Here is a 21,707-nt window from a genome sequence, read left to right as displayed (position 1 = left end):
CTGATGCCTTGATGATGGAGGCAGGAGAGTAGATCCAGTAAACTTTTCAGGAAAGCCAAAATTGGCCAGCTGTTGTATTTAGAAGCATTTTCTATGGACAATGGAGGGTCCTGCCTCATCGTACTCTTGTTTGGTGATCCACATTTGCTGGAATGTGGACAGAGAGGCCAGAATGGAGCCACCAATCCAGACAGAGTATTTACGTTCAGGTGGAGCAATGATCTAGAGGAAAGAGAAAACCGATTGCTATGAATAGTCTACACTCATTACTGCAAAGCTGAGCCCTCCCCAGTATTAGAGTCATGGCTGACATGCTCTGTATCACCAGGCTGCACTTGTTCCATTATCTTTAGATTTTTTAAAATTTAATTCTTAATTTTAATTCTTGTCTGACAGCGGCTTCCTGGTCCATTGCTCTTCTAGCTCGATCAGAGCCAATCTGTACTAAACTAAGTCATGAGCCTTCATCTGCAACACAACTACACTGTAGACCCCATATAATGTGGCTTGATATAATGGGGTCAAGGTTTGGAACCCCCCTCTTTTTCTTTTGGTTATTACATATTACACCCTAGACTCAATATAAGTACAAATTAACTTAAACTTGGTCAAATACCTTGGACCCTAACATTTGTGTTTTAAGTGGTCGATAGCAGGGTTCGACAAACTCCAGCCGCTGCCATGGGGACAAAAAAATGGGACCTGGCACCTAGGTTCTGCAGCCTTGAACATAATGAGCACTTCGATGAAGCTGGGGAAGGCAGAAAAGCAGTTCTGGGTTCTCCTACCACCTCCTCTACAACAGCACACTGATGCAGGCATACGCACATGCATACACACAGATGCCCCCCCTCCACACACACTGATCAGAAGGAAAGAATGGCTCACGTCAGGTCACAACTTCCTTCTCTGCCACTTTGGTGCTGCAGCGGGACATGTTTATCCACTCCTACCCTAGTTGAGATGATATTTAACCATCTCTCTGACCTCATGTGCAACTTTCTTCAAATCAGTCACCCTACCTCCTGGAATCGGAGGTAGGGTATTATTATGGATTAAGAACTGGTTGAAAGATAGGAAGCAGAGAGTAGGATTGCGTGGCCAGTATTCTCAGTGGAGGAGGGTAGTTAGTGGGGTCCCGCAGGGGTCTGTGCTGGGTCCGTTGCTTTTTAATGTATTTATAAATGACCTAGAGATGGGAATAACTAGTGAGGTAATTAAATTCGCCGATGACACAAAATTATTCAGGGTCGTCAAGTCGCAGGAGGAATGTGAACGATTACAGGAGGACCTTGCGAGACTGGGAGAATGGGCGTGCAAGTGGCAGATGAAGTTCAATGTTGACAAGTGCAAAGTGATGCATGTGGGTAAGAGGAACCCGAATTATAGCTACGTCTTGCAAGGTTCCGCGTTAGGAGTTACGGATCAAGAAAGGGATCTGGGTGTCGTCGTCGATGATACGCTGAAACCTTCTGCTCAGTGTGCTGCTGCGGCTAGGAAAGCGAATAGAATGTTGGGTGTTATTAGGAAGGGTATGGAGTCCAGGTGTGCGGATGTTATAATGCCGTTGTATCGCTCCATGGTGCGACCGCACCTGGAGTATTGTGTTCAGTACTGGTCTCCGTATCTCAAAAAAGATATAGTAGAATTGGAAAAGGTACAGCGAAGGGCGACGAAAATGATAGTGGGGATGGGACGACTTTCCTATGAAGAGAGGCTGAGAAGGCTAGGGCTTTTCAGCTTGGAGAAGAGACGGCTGAGGGGAGATATGATAGAAGTGTATAAAATAATGAGTGGAATGGATCGGGTGGATGTGAAGCGACTGTTCACGCTATCCAAAAATACTAGGACTAGAGGGCATGAGTTGAAGCTACAGTGTGGTAAATTTAAAACGAATCGGAGAAAATTTTTCTTCACCCAACGTGTAATTAGACTCTGGAATTCATTACCGGAGAACGTGGTACGGGCGGTTAGCTTGACGGAGTTTAAAAAGGGGTTAGATAGATTCCTAAAGGACAAGTCCATAGACCGCTATTAAATGGACTTGGAAAAATTCCGCATTTTTAGGTATAACTTGTCTGGAATGTTTTTACGTTTGGGGAGCGTGCCAGGTGCCCTTGACCTGGATTGGCCACTGTCGGTGACAGGATGCTGGGCTAGATGGACCTTTGGTCTTTCCCAGTATGGCACTACTTATGTACTTATGTACTTATGTACTTTCTAATTCTTCCTACTTTTTTACTCATCTATATGTTACAATTTTGACTTACCCTTCACTACCAATTATAATGTTCTATTACATATTATGTAGTCATTGCAAGTAGTATACCATGCCATATTTTGTATTCTTATTTCACTATTTTTACTGCTGTAATTGCCTATTGCTCATGTTTGATTTATTCTTACTGTACACCACCTTGAGTGAATTCCTTCAAAAAGGCGTTAAATATAGCCTAATAAATAAATGTAAAATTTTGAACCACATGGTTCAAATTTTATATTTAGTGACAAGGTGGCAGAGGAGGCTGCTGTGACCTGATAGGAGCTGCTCTTCTGCTTCTGATCAGTGCCAGGGGAGGGAGGTAGGCAAGGGGGCAAGATGTGAGTGTGCCACAGAGGGAGACAAGAAGTGAATGTCTGTGAGCCGGGCGGGCGGGGGAGAGCAGGACAGAGCAAAAAGTGGCTGTATGCTGGGGGGGGGGGGGGGGGGGAGAGTAAAAGATGGCTATCTGCATGCGGGGTGGGGGGGGGGAAGAAGTGCTGGGTTTCTCTGTGCTCTGGGTGGAAGGATGGAGAAAAGTAGAGTTGGGTGTCTTTTAGGGGGGAGGAGGGAAGGAGTGTTGGTGTCTGTGTGCTTTGGGAGGGGAGGGAGAGGGTTCTGGGTGTCTGTGTGCTTTGGGGGGGAGGGAGGGAGTTCTAGGTGTCTGTGATTTGGGGGGTGAAGGAGAGAGCGCTGTGTGTCTGTGCTTTGGGGTGAAGAAGGGAGCACTAGGTATGTTTTGGGGGGAGGGAAAGTGCTGGGTGTCTGTGCGCTTTAGGGGGGTGGGAGAGAGTGCTGGGTGTCTGCTTTGGGGGAGGGAGGGAGTGATCACTGGGTATTTATTTGCTTTGGGGGAAGAAGGGAGAGAGGACTGGTTGTCTGTGTGCTCTGGAGGAGGGAGGGAGCACTCTGTGTCTGTGTGCTCTGGGGAAAGGAGGGAGCAGTGTGTGTCTGTGTGCTCTGGGGGAGGGAGTGTTGGGTGTCTTGTGTTCTGGGGGAGGGAGGGAGCACTACTACTACTACTATTTAGCATTTCTATAGCGCTACAAGGCATACGCAGCGCTGCACAAACATAGAAGAAAGACAGTCCCTGCTCAAAGAGCTTACAATCTAATAGACAAAAAATAAAGTAAGCAAATCAAATCAATTAATGTGTACAGGAAGGAGGAGAGGAGGGTAGGTGGAGGCGAGTGGTTACAAGTGGTTACGAGTCAAAAGCAGTGTTAAAGAGGTGGGCTTTCAGTATAGATTTAAAGGTGGCCAAGGATGGGGCAAGACGTAGAGGCTCAGGAAGTTTATTCCAGGCGTAAGGTGCAGCGAGACAGAAGGCGCGAAGTCTGGAGTTGGCAGTAGTGGAGAAGGGAACAGATAAGAAGGATTTATCCATGGAGCGGAGTGCACGGGAAGGGGTGTAGGGAAGGACGAGTATGGAGAGATACTGGGGAGCAGCAGAGTGAGTACATTTATAGGTTCGTAGAAGAAGTTTGAACAGGATGCGAAAACGGATAGGGAGCCAGTGAAGCGACTTGAGGAGAGGGATAGTATGAGTAAAGCGACCCTGGCGGAAGACGAGACGGGCAGCAGAGTTTTGAACCAATTGGAGAGGGGAGAGGTGACTAAGTGGGAGGCCAGCAAGAAGCAGATTGCAGTAGTCTAAACGAGAGGTGACAAGGGTGTGGATGAGGGTTTTGGTAGAGTGCTCGGAAAGAAAGGGGCGGATTTTACGGATGTTGTAAAGAAAGAAATGACAGGTCTTGGCGATCTGCTGGATATGAGCAGAGAAGGAGAGAGAAGAGTCAAAGATGACCCCAAGGTTTCTAGCTGAGGAGACAGGGAGAATGAGAGAGCCATCAATAGAAATAGAAAACGGGGGGAGTGGGGAGGTGGGTTTGGGGGGAAAATGAGAAGCTCAGTTTTGGTCATATTTAATTTCAGGTGGCATTGAGACATCCAGACAGCAATGTCAGACAAGCACGCTGAAACTTTGGTTTGGATGCAAGGTGAGATATCAGGGGTAGAAAGGTAGATTTGGGAGTCATCAGCATAGAGATGGTAGAAAAAGCCATGGGATGAGATTAATGAACCAAGGGAAGAAGTGTAGATAGAAAAGAGGAGGGGACCAAGAACAGAACCCTGAGGTACGCTGACAGGCAGAGGGATATAAGTAGAAGAGGATCCACCAGAGTGATCACTGAAGGTGCGGAGGGAGAGGTAGGAAGAGAACCAGGAAAGGACAGAGCCCTGGAATCCAAGTGAGGACAGGGTATCGAGGAGTATGCTGTGATCGACAGTGTCAAAAGCAGCAGAAAGATCAAGAAGAATGAGGATGGAATAGAGACCTCTGGATTTAGCCAGTAATAGGTCATTGGAGACTTTAGTAAGCGCAGTTTTGGTTGAGTGGAGAGGGCGAAAACCAGATTGTAGTGGGTCAAGAATAGCATGTGAGGAGAGAAAATCAAGGCAGCGGTGGTGAACAGCACGCTCAAGTAATTTGGAGAGAAAAGGGAGGAGGGAGATGGGTCGGTAATTAGAGGGACAAGTAGGGTCCAGTGAAGGCTTCTTAAGGAGAGGTGTGACCACAGCATGTTTAAAGGCAGTAGGGACAGTTGCAGTGGAAAGTGAGAGGTTGAGAATGTGACAGATAAAAGGAATAACAGCAGGTGAGATGGCATTAAGAAGGTGGGTGGGAATGGGTGTCTGCTTTGGTGGGGTGGAGATAGCGCTGGTTGTCTGTGCTTTGGGGGAAGGAGAGAGTGCTGGGTGTGTGCTTTGGGAGGGGGAAGGGAGAACTGGGTGTCTGTGCTTTGGGGGGGGGAGGGAGAAAGCGCTGGATGTCTTTGGTTTTGGGGAAGGAGAGAGGAAGCACTGAGTGTCTATGTTCTTTGGGGGGGGGGGGTGGAGGAAGGGAATGTTGGGTGTCTGCCCTTTGGGGAAAGGAGCAATGGGTGTCTGTGCACTTTGGGGAAGGGAGCGCTGGGTGTCTGTGGTTTGGTGGGGAGGAGAGAGTGCTGGATGTCTGTGTGGTTTAAGGGGGAGGGAGCCCTGGATATCGGTGTGCTTTTGGAGGAGGGAGTGAGAGGGTGTCTGCTTTAGGAGTGAGAGGGCGCTGGGTGTGTGCTTTGGGGAAGGGAGCACTGGGCATCTGTGCTTTTGGGGGGAGGGAGGGAGCGAGCGCTGGGTATCTATGCTTTGGTGGAGAGGGAAGGCGTGTTGGGTGTCTGTGCTTTGGGGAATGGGAGGGAGCACTGGGAGTCTGTGCTTTGGGGGGAGGGAGGGAGTGTTGGGTGTGTGCTTTTGGGAGGAGGGAAGAAGCAATTGCTGGGTGTCTGTGTGCTTTGGGGAAGGGATCGCTGGGTGTCTGTGTGCTTTGGGAGGGAGGGAGGGAGGGAGCGCTGGGTATGTATGCTTTGGTGGAGAGGGAAGGCACACTGGGTGTCTGTGCTTTGGGAGGAGGGAGGGAGCGCTGGGCATCTGTGCTTTGGGGGGAGGGAGGGAGCACTGGGTGTATGCTTTTAGGGGGAGGGAGGGAGGGAGCAAGTGCTGGGTGTGTGTGCTTTGGGGAAGGGAGCCAGCTCTGGGTGCCTGTGCTTTGGGGGAAGGAGTGCTGGGCATAGGAGCTGACTCTGTGGGTGCTGTGGGTATTGAGAAAATTCATTGTATGTGTTCAGGGACAGGTTATTTCCATTGGGCTTAGCACCCCCAATAATTTTGAAAAGTTGGCTCCTATGGTGCTGGGTGTCTATATTTGGGGGAGGATGCAAGCATTGGGTGTCCGCTTTGGGGGGAGGGAACAAGCTCTGGGTGTCTCTGTGCTTTGGGAGGGATGGAGAGAGCGCTGGGTGTCTGTGTTCTTTGGGGAGAGGGAGGGAGTGCTAGATGTCTGTGAGCTTTGGGAGAGGGAGTGATGGAAGTAGAGAGCGCTGGGTGTATGGGTGCTGGAGTGTAGAAGTTGAGAAGGGATGTGCAGATAGAGGAGGAAGAAATTCAGAGAGATGTTTGGAGAGATTTACTTATAGGGGTTTGTGCAATAGAGAGAGAGAGAGAGCTATAGGGGAGGTAGAGAGAGCTAGCTACAGTGGGGGGGGGGGGGGGGGGAGAGACCTACAGGGAATGTAGAGAGAGAGAGCTACAGGGGAGGTAGAGAGAGGGGGGAGGGGTATCCACTCTGGAAAGGAAGCATACATGGAGCCTCTTTAATCAGGAGGATATCTGAGGAACTAGCAACTACAGACTTTGCCCATAAGGACCATTGTTAATGAGGAGGAGATTCTGCAGCCTTGTTGGTAGGATCACTTTAAATTTTTAAAGAATCTGGTTTTGTTTTTTCTTTTTTTGAGGGAGGGGTGGAGGGGAAGAGGGTTTCAGTGAGGCTACTGCTGGGGGTGAGAATGTGACAAGGTTGCTGCTGAGGTGGCTGGATAGGTGATGGAGATAAGTTTTCGGCTGTGGTTGCTGGGAGTGGGTGAGCCAGGGGTTAAATAGCAGCTACTGGGGGCAGGTGGGCAACGGAGAAAGTTTGAGGCTGCAGCTTCTGAGAGTAGGTGGGTGGTAGTTTCTCCTCTATTTTGCCAATAACCACAGCCTAGATAGAGCCTTTCTCTATTGCTAGATACACTGTAGGAGGGTGGGCAATGGAGAGAGCACTAGCCTCTTACCAGTCCTTCCCAGTTACTTTTACTTCTGGGGAATTCTGCTCAATATTTGAAGATTCTGCATTATTTATAGTGTGTTTGCACAGAATTTCTCCATCCTAAGGCCTGAAATCCCCTCCTGCCTTTTCCCTCCTCAGGCTCTAGCCTCCCCAGTTCCATTTCTCACTCCAACAGCAGTTCTCTCTCCCTCTCCCAGCAAGACCCCTAATTCTTTCTGTCCCCAAAGTCTTCTGCATGCATTACCCCAACCTCTCATTCTCTCTCCACTCCTAGGCACATACCCTGACTTCTTATTCTCTCCCTCCCCTAGCATACACCCCCACCTCTTATTCTTTCTCCTCCTTTCCATAGCTATCAATATATTTCTCCCCTCCCCTCCCCTCCCCATGCAACTCCTTCAAACTTGATCTCTCCCTACACCAGTGGCATACTCTCTCAGATTTATCTACCGCATTTCCCATCCTCATGGTGTCCTCTATCTCATCCCTATGGTACACTCTCAGCTTTCTCTGCCCCGTCCCCAAAATCCGAATGGCACACTCTTACCTTGCTCTGCTTACACTCCACACCCTCTCTATGGAACATTTACTTTGTTCTGCCATTGCTGTGACAGTCCTTGGCCAGGGTTCACAAATGCAGCTCCCTCCACAATTTGGCTATCATGGATCCCTAAGTCTAATTGCCATGCATTCTGTTAAGCATTCCCCTTCCCCCAGGAGCAAATTCACCCTATGCCTTCCACATTGCAGTATACAGCAAGATACTGGACTAATCTCCCTAGTTCTCAAATGTCTTGTTTAACTTTAACACCTATGAAACTGCATGTAGGCTAATTGCTAGAATTCTTACCTTGATCTTCATTGTGCTGGGTGCTAGGGCAGTGATCTCCTTCTGCATTCTGTCAGCAATGCCTGGGTACATGGTTGTACCACCTGACAGCACATTATTGGCATAGAGGTCCTTGCGGATGTCAATGTCACACTTCATGATGGAGTTATAGGTAGTCTCATGGATACCAGCAGATTCCATGCCTGAGAAAGGAATACAGAAGAGATCATCTTCAGGGTTCATTGTCACAAGTTTCTGGAGAGAACTGTAGAACCAATACTCTCTGGGCCCAATATTCAGAATGATTTAAATGACCAAGGGAGACTTCTGGCCACTTAAATTACTTGGTTGGCACTAACCAGCAATATTCAGTAACACAACAATGCCACTAAATATTGCCACTACACAGCCAACCCCTAACCCGTGAGATTAAGGCAGAGAGTGGGTGGAGCATGGCCCTAGCTGGTTAGAGGTCAGACTGCTAACCAGCTAGGTAAGCACATAAAGTTAGGACGGAAAAAGGGCTGTTTTTACTTTATGCACCAAGTACAACTGGTATTGGTCTGAAAATTATCTGGTAACTGGTCAAACTGAATTTACCTCTGTAGCATCCTCCCCCAGGCCTACCTTGAAAAGTCCCTAGTGGTCTAGGGCGAAATTGGTCACGAGAGATTCCCTCTTGTTACTGCCCAGTGCCAGCCTGTAGTTCAAAATGGCTGACAGAACTTCCCCCCCCCCCCCAACCACCAAGGATTTCTCCAGGTAGGCCCGGAGGGGTGGGCTGGGGCACTTGTATATTTTCTTTGGGGGGGGGGGCTGCCTGACCTTTTTTTTGTTGTTTTGTTATTTTAAATGCGGGTCCTGGCTGAATATCAGCCAAGACCTGCATAAGTTCTGGTAGCCAGGACATCCATAATTAGTCCCGGTTATTCAGTGCCAGTGCCGGCACGTGACCCAGCACTGAATATCCTGGACTAATTTAGCCGATGACGGTCAGCATTATGCCAACTGACTATTAGCCAATCTGTTTCATGAAGCTCATCTTCCCTGATTAGGGTTAAAATGGCTTTAGCATTTGCATGAAGGCACAAGGAATGGAGCTGACCTTTATAGCTTCCAGGAGCAGTGGGCACTAGGCATGTTCTGCAGGTGCCAAGCACAGCTCCTAGTTCAGTGTCTGGGACCTCTGGGACCACCACATCCTGCTGTCCAGGTTGTACGGCAGACTCTGTCTCTAGCAAAATACTAGTGTGTTACAACAATTAGTAAATGCTAACAAAGTAGTCATGCTCCTAAGCCAAGAGGATTGCCACAAGGTGAGAAATGGAAAGTGGCTGAAGCTTTCCACATCAGAGGGAAGGGAGCTGAGTTGCACAAATTGGATGCAACCCAGGCCTGGGTTACATATGGAAAGCAAGGGGTGCAATAATAGGCATGGAGTGTGAGAAACAGTATTTTACCAATGAAGGAAGGCTGAAAGAGGGTCTCAGGGCAACGGAAACGCTCGTTGCCAATGGTGATGACTTGGCCATCTGGTAGCTCGTAGCTCTTCTCTAGGGAGGAAGAGGAGGCAGCAGTGGCCATCTCATTCTCAAAGTCCAAAGCTACATAGCACAGCTTCTCCTTGATGTCTCGTACAATCTCACGTTCAGCTATGGGAAGGAAGAGGGATAGTGAGCCAAGAACACCATCAGCCACATGGATACCTGAATGCAGAGTTCCACAGGGATCCCCCCTCTCACTGACCTTATTCAACTTAATGATGATACCCTTGGCCAAACTACTATCAAACCAAAACCTCAACCCATACATATACGCAGATGACGTAATGATCTACATCCCATTTAAACAAGATTTAAAGGAAAATTCCAATGACATCAACCAAAGCCTACATATCATGCACTCATGGGCCGATGCATTTCAGCTGAAACTCAATGCAGAAAAAACCCAATGCCTAATACTCACCTCCCAACTTAACATGAACAAATTCACCACCATTAACAACCACCATTAACACACCAACTCTGAGTCTTCCAATCTCGGATACCCTAAAAATTCTTGGAGTTACCATTGACCAACACCTAACACTTGAGAGTCACGTGAAAAACACAACCAAGAAAATGTTCCCCTCAATGTGGAAATTAAAAAGAGTAAGACCTTTCTTCCCAAGGTCAGTCTTCCGCAACCTGGTACAATCAATGGTACTCAGTCATTTAGACTACTGCAAAGTACTCTACGCTGGCTGCAAAGAGCAAATAATCAAGAAACTTCAGACAGCTCAGAACACTGCAGCTAGACTCATATTTGGTAAAACAAAATATGAAAGTGCTAAACCCCTACGAGAAAAGCTACACTGGCTCCCACTTAAAGAACGCATCACGTTCAAAATATGTACCCTAGTTCACAAAATCATTCACGGAGATGCCCCAGCCTACATGTCAGACCTGATAGACTTACCACCCAGGAATGCTAAAAAATCATCCCGCACATTCCTTAATCTTCACTTCCCCAACTGTAAAGGTCTAAAATACAAACTAACGCATGTGTCAACCTTTTCCTACCTGAGCACACAATTCTGGAATGCGCTGCCGCGCAACTTAAAAACGATCTATGAACTAACTAACTTCCGCAAACTACTGAAGACCCATCTCTTTAACAAGGCATACCACAAAGATCAACAAATGTAAACTCCACACAGATAACCAGAATTGTCTTATAACATTTGCTTGTTACACTATTATCATGTTTTATCATTAACATGCTACCCAAGATCCTTCTGTAATACTAAATGTCTATTTTCTCATATATTTCCACCATTCATGATGTATTGTAAGCCACATTGAGCCTGCAAAGAGGTGGGAAAATGTGGGATACAAATGCAATAAATAAATAAATTTAATTTGTTCATATCCTTCTTCTAAATCCTTGCTGCTGTCCAAGATGACGTTTTGGTTAGATCTTTTTTGGATTTGAGATTTAAGTATTCACCTTTCCAAATCTGACTTCAAGGTGCGTTACAAACAGGTGGACTTACAATCTGGATTGTACTTGAGACAATGGGGGGTTAAGTGACTCATCCAAGGTCATAAGCAAAGTCAGGGGGAAAAGCAGGAGTTCAACCCTGGCTTCCTTGGTTCTCATCTAGTTGCTCTAATCACTGGGCAGTTGGCATTGTAAGCCTAGTGGACCTGGGTAAAGGTGTGCCCGGGGTGCCACCCCATTCTGCTGTCTTTTAGCTGACAATCTCTGGTTTAAAAATAGGTAAAGGCAGGGTAAATTGAAATATGGCACTAAAGTAACAGGATATTCAAAGTCCCATTCCTTAAGGGTACAATCATTTCTCCCCTATTTACACTATAGAATTCTCACCCCATTCTGGCACGCTGGAGGGCAGTGTGGGGGCACCTCAGTTTTAGATCTTAGGATGTGATGGACACTTACCAGTGGTCACAAAAGAATAGCCACGCTCAGTCAGAATCTTCATCAGGTAGTCTGTGAGATCACGACCAGCCAAGTCCAGGCGCTGGATAGCATGAGGTAAGGCATAACCTTCATAGATAGGAACGTTGTGGGTGACCCCATCACCAGAATCCAGGACAATACCTGTCAGGAAAAGAAAGAGTGAGGTTTTTGTACTAAACAAAGGGGAAGACCTGAGGTCCTGACAATTCCAGCCCTTCAGCAGCTAACTTAATTTCTGGAACTCTTACCTTATAAATGATTCTCATTTAGAAAGTTGTAATACGGAGCTGGCCCAATAACTTGGTGACAGTACTGTAGGCTGTTATGGGGGAGACCTGGGCTTGATTAATAGGTCAGATTCTCAAATTCCCAGGTTGGTAGGGGCTGGAGCTGCTGTAGAGGTAGCAGTCACAGGCCCTGAAGAAAAGGGGGAGGGGTCAGTGGCCTGGTACATGGCCCTTAGTTAAGGACCATTGCTAAAATAACTAAGACTAAAAGTTGGGAGGGGGGATATGAAATTGAAAATGTGTTCAGATAGTTGAAGGCTTAAGGATTCAACTGAGCTATAAGCCTCTTCCCTTTCCCTCACCTAAAAAGATAAATATTTCTAGATTTGGATATGTAGAATTACTTAAACTGGAAAAATGTCAAGTGTGATTATAGGACTTAAGTAACAGTGAAACCCTCCCTAGATATGTACACATCCAATAGGAAGGGATTTAGTCTCAGGGGATCACTACTACTCTGGACCAATGCATCATTCAAACAAAAAGCAACTTTTTCCCTTGGTTGGATACATTAAGCTCAGTTGTGAAAACTTAACAGGTCAGAGAAAGTGAGCGTACGAAGAGTTTACTTACCAGTGGTACGTCCAGAAGCGTACAGAGATAGCACAGCCTGGATGGCAACATACATGGCTGGGACATTAAAGGTTTCAAACATGATCTGGGTCATCTTTTCACGGTTGGCCTTAGGGTTCAAAGGGGCTTCTGTCAGCAGAGTGGGATGCTCCTCGGGGGCCACTCGCAGCTCATTGTAGAAGGTGTGGTGCCAGATTTTCTCCATGTCATCCCAGTTAGTGATGATTCCATGCTCGATGGGGTACTTCAAAGTTAGAATGCCTCTCTTGCTCTGAGCTTCATCTCCTACATAGGAGTCTTTCTGTCCCATGCCTACCATAACACCCTGGAGAAGAGAAGAGAGAAATGAGCAGTTGTTCTTGAGCTCTTAGTGCAATCAAGGATATCACAGGGCTATATCCAGGGCTTTTTTTTGAGGGGGTACTTAGGGGTACTGAGTACCGGCACCTTTTCCATTGTCTGCTAAAATTGACCTATGGATCCCAAGTTATAATGAAAGAGTTCAGGCTCTACACACCAATTCTGCCTTGTCATAGGTTCTGTGACTGGTTGCAGGGGGCCTGGCTATTGTGGGATGGGTCCCTCAGTGATTACCCCACCCTTGAAGAGTGGCCTAGCATTTGAGTACCAGCACCTTTTTTGCTAGAAAAAACACACTGGCTATATCATACCTTAATATTAGACCAAGTTTACATATTGAGACTTGTACTGACTGGGGGGGAGGGGACATTATAAACCCCCTCTTTGGCACTTGCCATCTTTTTTTGGTCGAGAGGGAATGGATTGCTACCCTCTGCTCCACCTCATTTTGAACTGCAGTGTCAAATCATCATGGAACGGGTGGTGAATTTGTGTAATGGCCTGGTGAAGTGATAGAGATGAAAATAATATCAGAATTCAAGAGAGCTTGGCACAAGTACATAGGATCGCTATGGGAGTAATAGGGAGAGTAGATGGCATGCATGGGCAGACTCGATAGGCCATATGATCTTTATCTACCTACATTTTTCTCTATTTCTCTCTCTCTCTCTCTGTCTTAAGTAGCCCCAGTTAACTGATCGGCCGCTGTAACAATTGAGGAGATTTCAGGCCCTCCTGATACAGGATTTGACTTGATGATGGGTAAAATCTTGAAGATAGTCCCACTCCCATCCCATGCCCCTAATGCTTTGGATCTGAACTTTTCTGTAGGGAATTTATTGAGTCTAAGTTGAGGCTCCTCCTACAGAGGCACAAAACTGGTGTCTAAAGATAGCCACTCACAGAGACCTGGACACTAGTTTTTTTTTACCAGAAGATAGTGAAACAGCAATTGAGCTTGTAGAAAAAAAAAATTCTAGTGCTTTAAGCTTCTTTTGCATTTTCTATCAGGTGAAGAATCCTACTTAGTTGAAGATGGCTGTTTACCTGGTGACGGGGGCGGCCAACAATGGAGGGGAAGACAGCACGGGGAGCATCATCGCCAGCGAAGCCAGCCTTCACCAGACCAGAGCCATTGTCACATACCAAGGCAGTGGTTTCCTCGTCATCACACATGGTGGAGCTGGATGGCTATTGGTGATGAAGGGAGGGAGATCAATTACATTATAAACAAAGATAGTTTAGAATTCTTTTTCAATGCACCTCTATTAGAGCTCGTGTAGGAGATTAGGACTGTGCTCCTCCCCCTCTCCCCCACTGAGATCTTGATAAATTCAATAATCATGATCAGCCCATCATCACCCCTCTCAGAACAATCCTGTAACAATGCAGATTAGACGTTATATTTTTAATGTAAATTTGTTCATTGCATCACTGCTTAAAAAACAACAAAAAAACACATGGAACAACATTACTTATTATCCAAAATCTCACCGTTTGCCCAAAGTACAGTACCCCAACTCACATCAATCTCTTTATACCTCCAAGTAGTTGAATGAAGCAGTGCAAACGCGAATTGTTAAGATCCATTGGAAGGGGGATCCAAACTTTCTAAAAAATGCTTCTTAACCATTATTCCAACATTTATATTTTATTTATTTGTTACATTTGTACCCCACATTTTCCCACCTATTTGCAGGCTCAATATGGCTTACATATGCAAAAGTTCATGTATTGGACATCATACATTTAAATGTTATATTTATTACATAATGAGCCAACATTTAAGGAACAATTTCTAAAACTAGCTCCCCTTTACCTGAGTAAATGGGCTATTTGTTCTCACCCTCCCTTTAGGTAACAGTATATGTTGGTAGGGCCTGAGGGAGTCTTTTACTACAGCTTAGCTCCAGTTATCTGCAGCAGGGCCCATTTTAGTCCTATGGGCACTGCTGCAGATAACTCGAGCTAAGCTTTAGTAAAAGCTCCCCCTGAGAGACCACAAACTTATGGAACCAAGTTTTGCATTGACTGCAGCTGCTTTTTGCCACCCCCTCAACCAGAAACTGCCACCCTAATCTGACATTTGCCACACTAACAAGGCATAGGCATGGCTCATGATTACATGCTCAACATATGGACTGTAGTCAACAGTGGATTTAGATCCCTAATTGAGTTTAGACATATGGAAAGCTTGCTTCCCCCCTCCCCCCTGAACAAGTGACTCACGTAGCAGAATGGCTGTCTCCTTCCACTCTCTCTTGATAAATATAACCCTATCTAGATTCTGTTAATTCAGTATAAATTGAGTCAGGAAAGCAGGGGAAGGAAATGTATGGTTTGGATGCATGTTTTTGTGGGATTTTGCATTGTGCTCTTGAGATTATTTTGCAACCCCCTCCCCTTCTGGCCAATTAAGCTACTGGCAATCAGGCAATTAAAAAAGAAGCATAAAAGCATGCTAATTTAAAGGAAGCTAGAAATAAGATTAAGAGCAGGCAAGTTGATATTTTAAACTAGCTAGCACTGTGGTTGTAAACTAATGGCAGGAAAGTATAAGAAACAAAAACATATATAGATATATTCCAAAAGCTAAAGCTGCTATCTAAATACAAATGCCGGCCACCGCACTTGAGCTGTGTCTCTTTTCTGGAGGTATGTTAAACAAATTTCACACACAGGTTTGCAGATTCCTTTGATTCCAATCATAGAAGCTTATTTTCCTTATTTCTGCAGTTACAGAAAAAAAAAATTGGGGTCAGCTGTCTCTTGCATGCCCTCCCTCCAACCTTCTGATGTCCCCCTCCAAAACAACTGTGGAACGCATTACCAAAAGCCTTGAAAACTACGAACGACCACCTAAACTTCTGGAAAACACTAAAAACTAACCTGTTTAAAAAGGCATACTCTACCGATCCAACATAAATGCCTGATCTTTGCAACACAACAAAACTAAAGAACGTAATGGACATAACACAACTCTTCTGTTGTACGATTTCCTAGTGTGGCTGTGCCACATGAACTTTATCTTACCACAACATCACTTTGTATTTGTTTACACCGGAGGCTGTAACACCTCTCCGGTATCATGTAAGCCACATTGAGCCTACAAATAGGTGGGAAAATGTGGGATATAAATGTAACAAATAAATAAAACAAAAAAGTAGATGATCACTGGCTGGCTGGGCCAAGGTTTCATCTAAACAAGGATCTTGTTCTCATTCTCTGGCTGTGACATAAACCTGTTCTTCCTTCCCCTTTGCTATGTTTTTCTTTCTCTTCCTTTATTTCATCCTTCCTCACTATCACTTTCTGGTTTCCTCTTTGCTATCATTTTCTTTGCTTTTATGTTGCCGTCTCCAGCCCTCCTGCTCCTCCAATGATTTATGCACACTTTCTTTTATCCCTGCAATTATTATAGCCTTTGCCTCCCAACTCCCCATAGCACAAAGCTGATCCACTTCACTAAGACTCTGCAGCTAAGAGATTATTAAAAGAAATTCTTGTTCTCCTGCTGCAGCAACATCTTGAATCCCGAACACAGCAATAAATCCACAATCTCAAGTTCTTACCGACTCCTACAGCAGAGGCAAGAGGTTTGGCTGAAAGAAGAGAAGGTGGTTTTGGATGGTGGCTTCCCAATCAGCACTGGGTCATTTATATCCCATTTCTCTGGAAGGGGGAGAGGTACCACCCACTTAGCTCCCTCTGACCACCTCCTTTCACCGCCTTTCAAAGGGACTTCACATGGCCCATATTTGGAAACAATCCAAACCACCTGTTCTGAGCCATTCATGAACACTGGGGTGGGAAGAGGGGGCAGGGCATAGGTGTTCAATGTATCCATCCCCTGATGTCTCAGAGCCATGTATGGACAAGAGGGGTACCAGCATGTGGTGACCATGGTAAAGACATTCCTTTGCCATATATAGAGGCAGAGTGACAGAGGGCCCCCACCCACCCACCCACCACATCCCAGCCATCTCCACACTTGCTGTGGTTTGTATACATTCAGTCACCATAAATGTCTACTCATAACTACCCACTCCCTGTTACCCTACATTTTTTTTTTTGGGGTGGGGGGAGGAGGAGGGGGTGTTAGGAAATGATAGAATTGTTTGCTCTTCAAGCTTCAGGAAAATATCCCACCATAAATGACCCATCAAAACACTGAGCATGAATATATGTTCCCTATAAGTTTTAGCAACATCTGCCTGTGATGTCTAAGACCCAAATTCTAATTCTTTAATTGAAAAATTACTCTGCTGTACACCCCAACCTCAGCTTGCAATCCATCACTCTGTGGTTGGAATTCTTCATGTTTTTATCACTTCTTTCTGTATTAATACTTTTCCCTGATTTGCTGTACCAACTACAGACTTTATGTGGGTTTTAGATGTTCATTTAATGCACAAATGTCTGTGGCCTTGATTCAGCAAATGAGCAAACTGTGTTCAAATTGAAGAGAGTAGAGTGGGGAAATTAGTATTAAAAATGTTTGGATTTGGGGTGGGATTGTTCTGTTACATGTACTTGCCTTTCTTTTTATTTCTTTACCTTCCTCTTCTGTTCAACATCAGCATGCACTGCCTATGTCTACTGTGCTCTAAACTATTTTTAGGGGTAAACCATGACTACAAAATGAATGAACCCTTACCATGACAAAGAAATGCAACTCCATCTATATGCAGACTCAGTGTGAGTACATAGTCTTTACATGTTTATTTTAATAGACTTTATTCTTATTAACCCAGTTTTCAGCCTTTAGTACTGCAGTGCTAGTAAGAGAAAATGTATGGAAGAGTTAATGTAAATCTCAATCCTGTCCACAATTGAAAAACAAAGTCACATTGCACTTCAGCTTGGAATTACAGTACAGTTCAATATTATTTTGTTATGGTTTTGTGGAAGAGTGATGGAAAATCCGTGTGTAGTCCCCCATTTCTACAAGTATAAAAAAAGATCAAATAAAGCAAAATAAAAGAGAAGTGGTTTATTCAAACAGTTAACCCGACGTGGCCACGTTTCGCCCTCAGGCAGCGTCAGGGATAAAAACTAAAAGCATGGCTAACAGATACAAGTAATGCAAGTTAGTTTGAGAAGCGTGCAAAGTGTTTTTATAAGTTAACCTCGAGGGGAATGCTTTGTTATAATCCCCTTTTAGTTTTTACCCCTGACACATCCTGAGGGTGAAACGTGGCCACGTCGGGTAACTGTTTTAATAAACCACTTCTCTTTTATTTTGTTTTATTTTATCTGCTAACATAGTAACATAGTAGATGACGGCAGAAAAAGACCTGCACGGTCCATCCAGTCTGCCCAAGAAGATAAACTCATATGTGCCCAAGAAATGTGTCACTTTTTTGTGTATACCTTACCTTGATTTGTACCTGTCTTTTTCAGGGCACAGACCATACAAGTCTGCCCAGCACTATCCCCGCCTCCCAACCACCAGCCCCACCTCCCACTGTGCCACTTTTTTGTGTATACCTTACCTTGATTTGTACCTGTCTTTTTCAGGGCACAGACCGTACAAGGCTGCCCAGCACTATCCCTGCCTCCCACCATCGGCTCTGGCACAGACCGTATAAGTCTGCCCAGCACTATCCCCGCCTCCTAACCACCAGCCCCGCCTCCCACTACTGGCTCTGTTATCCAATATCTGCTTTCTTTTATACTTGTAGCTGAGCAGGCAGATCGGTGCCTCTTGTTTTTTTTTTGTCCCCCATTTCTACTGTACTATATTCTGTAATAAACCTGCGCCATGCTAGATAGTACAGCACAGTTATTCCCAAACCAAAGATCAGGATCCCAAATGGGGTCATAGAAACAGGTCTGCTCCCAGTCCCTCTGGATCTCTACTATGATTTATGGACTGCAGTGCTATTCAGCATAGGGTCTGTGTGAGTTGGTGAACATTCATAGGCCCTGCCCTCTCTTCTCTTGTAGGTTTCCTTTTAAACTGGTACTGGGTCTGTCCTTACTGTTGCTACTGCCTCTGCTCACCTCTTATCTGAAGAATGAAGGCAGAAGTAGATAAGGAAGGGTGGGGAGAAGAATAGAAGTCTGCTATTTTTATTTCATCATCATCATCTGGGGGTCACTTAAATTTTGAAGTGTTAAAGTGGGATTACATTGGGTAAAAGCTTGGGAAGCACTATTTATTTATTAGGATTTATTTACTGCCTTTTTGAAAGAATTCACTCAAGGCGGTGTACAGTAAGAATAAATCAAACATAAGCAATAGACAATTACAGCAGTAAAAATATTAAAATAATACAAAGGATGGCATAGTACACTACTTACAATGTTAACACAGTACGTAATAGAACATTTTAATAGACAGCATAGGGTGTAAGCAAAAAAGGAGCAAATAGATAGGTAAGAGAGTAAGTGGAGTTAGAAAATAAAGCGACTAATTTAAAGAAAGTTGCACATGAGGTCAGAGCGATGATAAAATGTAATACATCTGGGTTCAAAAAAAGAAATGACAGCTAATGTAATTCCTTATTTTCTTATTAAAAGATTTCTAAACTACTTTCTTGACTTAATTGAGGCCACCCAATCTCAATCTCTTCAACACAGGAGTGGGCAACTATGCGCTTTGAGGGCCACAACCTAGTTGGGTTTTCAAGATTTCCACAATGAATATGCATGAGATTGATTTGAATGTACTGCTGCCATTATACATAAATAGATCTCATGGATATTCATTGTGGAAATCTTGAAAACCCCACCTGCTTTAACTGAACAGTCATAGACATAGCCTTACATTGAGAACAACCCTAGCCATAACAGTTGGAAATGGGAAGGGTAAAACAAGGATGGCCAATGCTATTCATGTTCTATTTCTTACAAGCACATGCTGCTTGCTCCTGTTGGAGACAGGACACTGGGCAAGACAGGTCCTTGGTCTTACTCAGGCTGTAGTTATGTTCATGCTTGGCTTTTAATGCATTATCATAAATACCGGTGTCATTAGCTGAGGAATGGATGTAGGTCATAAGATGGGATCTGAACAGAGAGTGTTTGTGTTCTCGACAGAGCAGGAGAGAAATTGGAAGCTGTAAACGGCATGGGAATCTCTGGCAGGAAAGTGAATTAAAACATAACAAGTAGACAAACATCCAACAGGTCGAAGGGACTCATTTATTCAGTGTCTCAGCAAGGCTTGCTCTTATGCTGAACTTGAAACCACAAAAGTGTTTCATTAAAGCACATTGGTATTGCAGCTTTGAGGTGCATATTTTCTCCCTTAATTAATCCAGTAATAAGAATGTATTTTCAAAGCCTGTGTGCATTATTATTATTATTTTTTTTAACGCAGTAGTTTCTGCTTGTTCGATTGATCTTCCAGTCTAGGTGTGAGATCCTGGTGCCGCAAGACTTCATTTTCACCTACCCAGGATAGTTGGGGGTGGGGTTATAAATGTTTTAAAATACAGGACATTTAATTTATTCACCTTGAGCTACTTCTGAAAAAGGTATGAGCTAAACCCAAATCCAGACCTACATTGTCTAGTCATTGTGATGCAGTAGGGCTCTTTTCTGAAAACCTACTGGGTCACTAGGAGGGGCATAATCGAAAGGGGCACTAAAAGTTTCCTGAGGACGTTCTCGCAGGACGTCCCTTGAAGGGGCGGGGAAACCCGTATTATCAAAATAAGATGGGCATCCATCTTACGTTTCGATAATAGAGTCGGGGACGCCCAAATCTTGACATTTAGGTCGTCCCTAGAGATGGTCGTCCTTAGACTTGGTCGTTTCTGATTTTCGGCTATAATGGAAACTAAGGATGCCCATATCAGAAATGACCAAATGCAAGCCCTTTGGTCGTGGGAGAAGCCAGCATTCGTAGTGCACTGGTCCCCCTCACATGCCAGGACACCAACCGGGCACCCTAGGGGGCACTGCAGGGGACTTTAGAAAAAGCTCCCAGGTACATAGCTCCCTTACCTTGTGTGCTGAGCCCCCCAAAACTGTACACCACTACCATAGCCCTTATGGGTGAAGGGGGCACCTATATGTGGGTACAGTGGGTTTGTGTTGGGTTTTGTAGGGCTCACATTTACCACCACAAGTGTAACAGGCAGGGGGGGATGGGCCTGGGTCCGCCTACCTGAAGTGCACTGCACCCACTAAAACTGCTCCAGGGACCTGCATACTGCTGTCATGGAGCTGGGTATGATATTTGAGGCTGGCATAGAGGCTGGAAAAAATTAAAAAACATTTTTTTGAGGGTGGGAGGGGGTTAGTGACCACTGGGGGAGTAAGGGGAGGTCATCCCCGATTCCCTCAGGTGGTTATCTGGTCAGTTCGAGCACCTTTTTGTGGCTTGGTCCTAAGGAAAAAGGGCCAAGTAAAGTCGTCCAAGTGCTTGTCAGGGACGCCCTTTTTTTTCCATTATGGGTCGAGGACGCCCATGTGTTAGGCACGCCCAAGACCCGCCTTCACTACACTTCCAACATGCCCCAGGAAACTTTGGTTGTCCCTGCGATGGAAAGCAGTTGGGGACGCCCAAAATCGGCTTTCAATTATGCCAATTTGGGCGACCCTGGGAGAAAGACGCCCATCTCTCGATTTGTGTTGAAAGATGGGCGTCCTCTTTCGAAAATAAGCCTGTAGGTATTACCTTTGTACTATACCATAACTCTTTTTCCCTCTTCCTCCCCCCTTCCCCAGGCACTATGAAGACTTAGTCAAACCCCATCCAGCCCTAGCCAACGCAGAAGATCTGACTTGGGGATCAAGCTAGGGACCTCCCATGCAGAAGTGCGTAAAGTATGCAATTTAAGAGCATAAGCTAGAGCATAAGAACAGAGCTAGAATAAAATAATAAAAATAATGTGGTCCTTTTACTAAGCAGTGGTAAGCACTACTGCGTGCTTCCCGTGCGCCAAAATGCACTACCGTGGGGGGGGGGGGGGGGGGGATCAGGTAATCTGTAATAGTTCAGGCATCTGCGCTCGCTTCCCTGGTGCTAAAAATACTTTGTACATTTTAGCTCCAGGGGTGTTTTTGGGGTGCAGAGAATAGGCATGCCCAGCGCTAGTTGGTTAGTGCAGCTATGTTGCTGCACGCCAACTAATTAGCTCATGAGCCCTTTCTGCCTATTAAATAGGTATTGGTATGGGCTCGTGCACTAGTTTGGAAATGCAGTTATTTTACAGCCACACTAAAAGTGGTCTCAGTGCATGTGGAAACTCATGCGCTAATCATAGCACATGGTCCCATTTAGTGCAACTTAGTAAGAAGGCCCCAACATGTTTCCTATCTGAGGGGCCC

At 45.3% G+C, this 21,707-nt stretch overlaps 1 protein-coding gene across 2 annotated transcripts; it reads right to left on the bottom strand.

Annotated features, from left to right (window-relative positions):
- Positions 1–10: 10 nt before the first annotated feature.
- On the bottom strand, positions 11–16,039 carry LOC115481165 (actin, alpha cardiac muscle 1). Of its 2 annotated transcripts, XM_030220211.1 has the most exons (8): positions 15,995–16,035; positions 14,533–14,536; positions 13,470–13,613; positions 12,063–12,387; positions 11,182–11,343; positions 9,201–9,392; positions 7,762–7,943; positions 11–222 (listed from the first exon to the last, which is right to left on the bottom strand). In XM_030220211.1, exons 3-8 carry the CDS (start codon positions 13,596–13,598, stop codon positions 79–81), a joined length of 1,134 nt encoding a protein of 377 aa, XP_030076071.1. In that variant the 5' UTR covers positions 13,599–13,613; positions 14,533–14,536; positions 15,995–16,035; the 3' UTR covers positions 11–78. The 2 variants fall into 2 exon arrangements, with proteins under 2 accessions (XP_030076071.1, XP_030076072.1); XM_030220212.1 differs by lacking the exon at positions 14,533–14,536 and having other exon boundaries at positions 15,995–16,039.
- Positions 16,040–21,707: the final 5,668 nt, after the last annotated feature.

The sequence above is a fragment of the Microcaecilia unicolor genome, chromosome 11 (assembly GCF_901765095.1).
Source record: "Microcaecilia unicolor chromosome 11, aMicUni1.1, whole genome shotgun sequence".
In the NCBI taxonomy this organism is placed as follows: Eukaryota; Metazoa; Chordata; class Amphibia; order Gymnophiona; family Siphonopidae; genus Microcaecilia; species Microcaecilia unicolor.
The sequence above is the reverse complement of the archived record's forward strand: the minus strand, read 5'-3'. Positions and strand labels throughout refer to the sequence as shown.

Bases quoted from the DNA above. Each gene is read 5' to 3' on its own strand.
- LOC115481165 (XM_030220212.1), bottom strand. From the start codon at position 13,598: ATGTGTGATGACGAGGAAACCACTGCCTTGGTATGTGACAATGGCTCT. The intron at 9,393-11,181 runs GTAAGTGTCCAT...TCCTTCCCATAG, and splicing joins CTATTCTTTTGTGACCACTG to CTGAACGTGAGATTGTACGA. The intron at 7,944-9,200 runs GTAAAATACTGT...TTCCTTTCTCAG, and splicing joins CTTTCAGCCTTCCTTCATTG to GCATGGAATCTGCTGGTATC.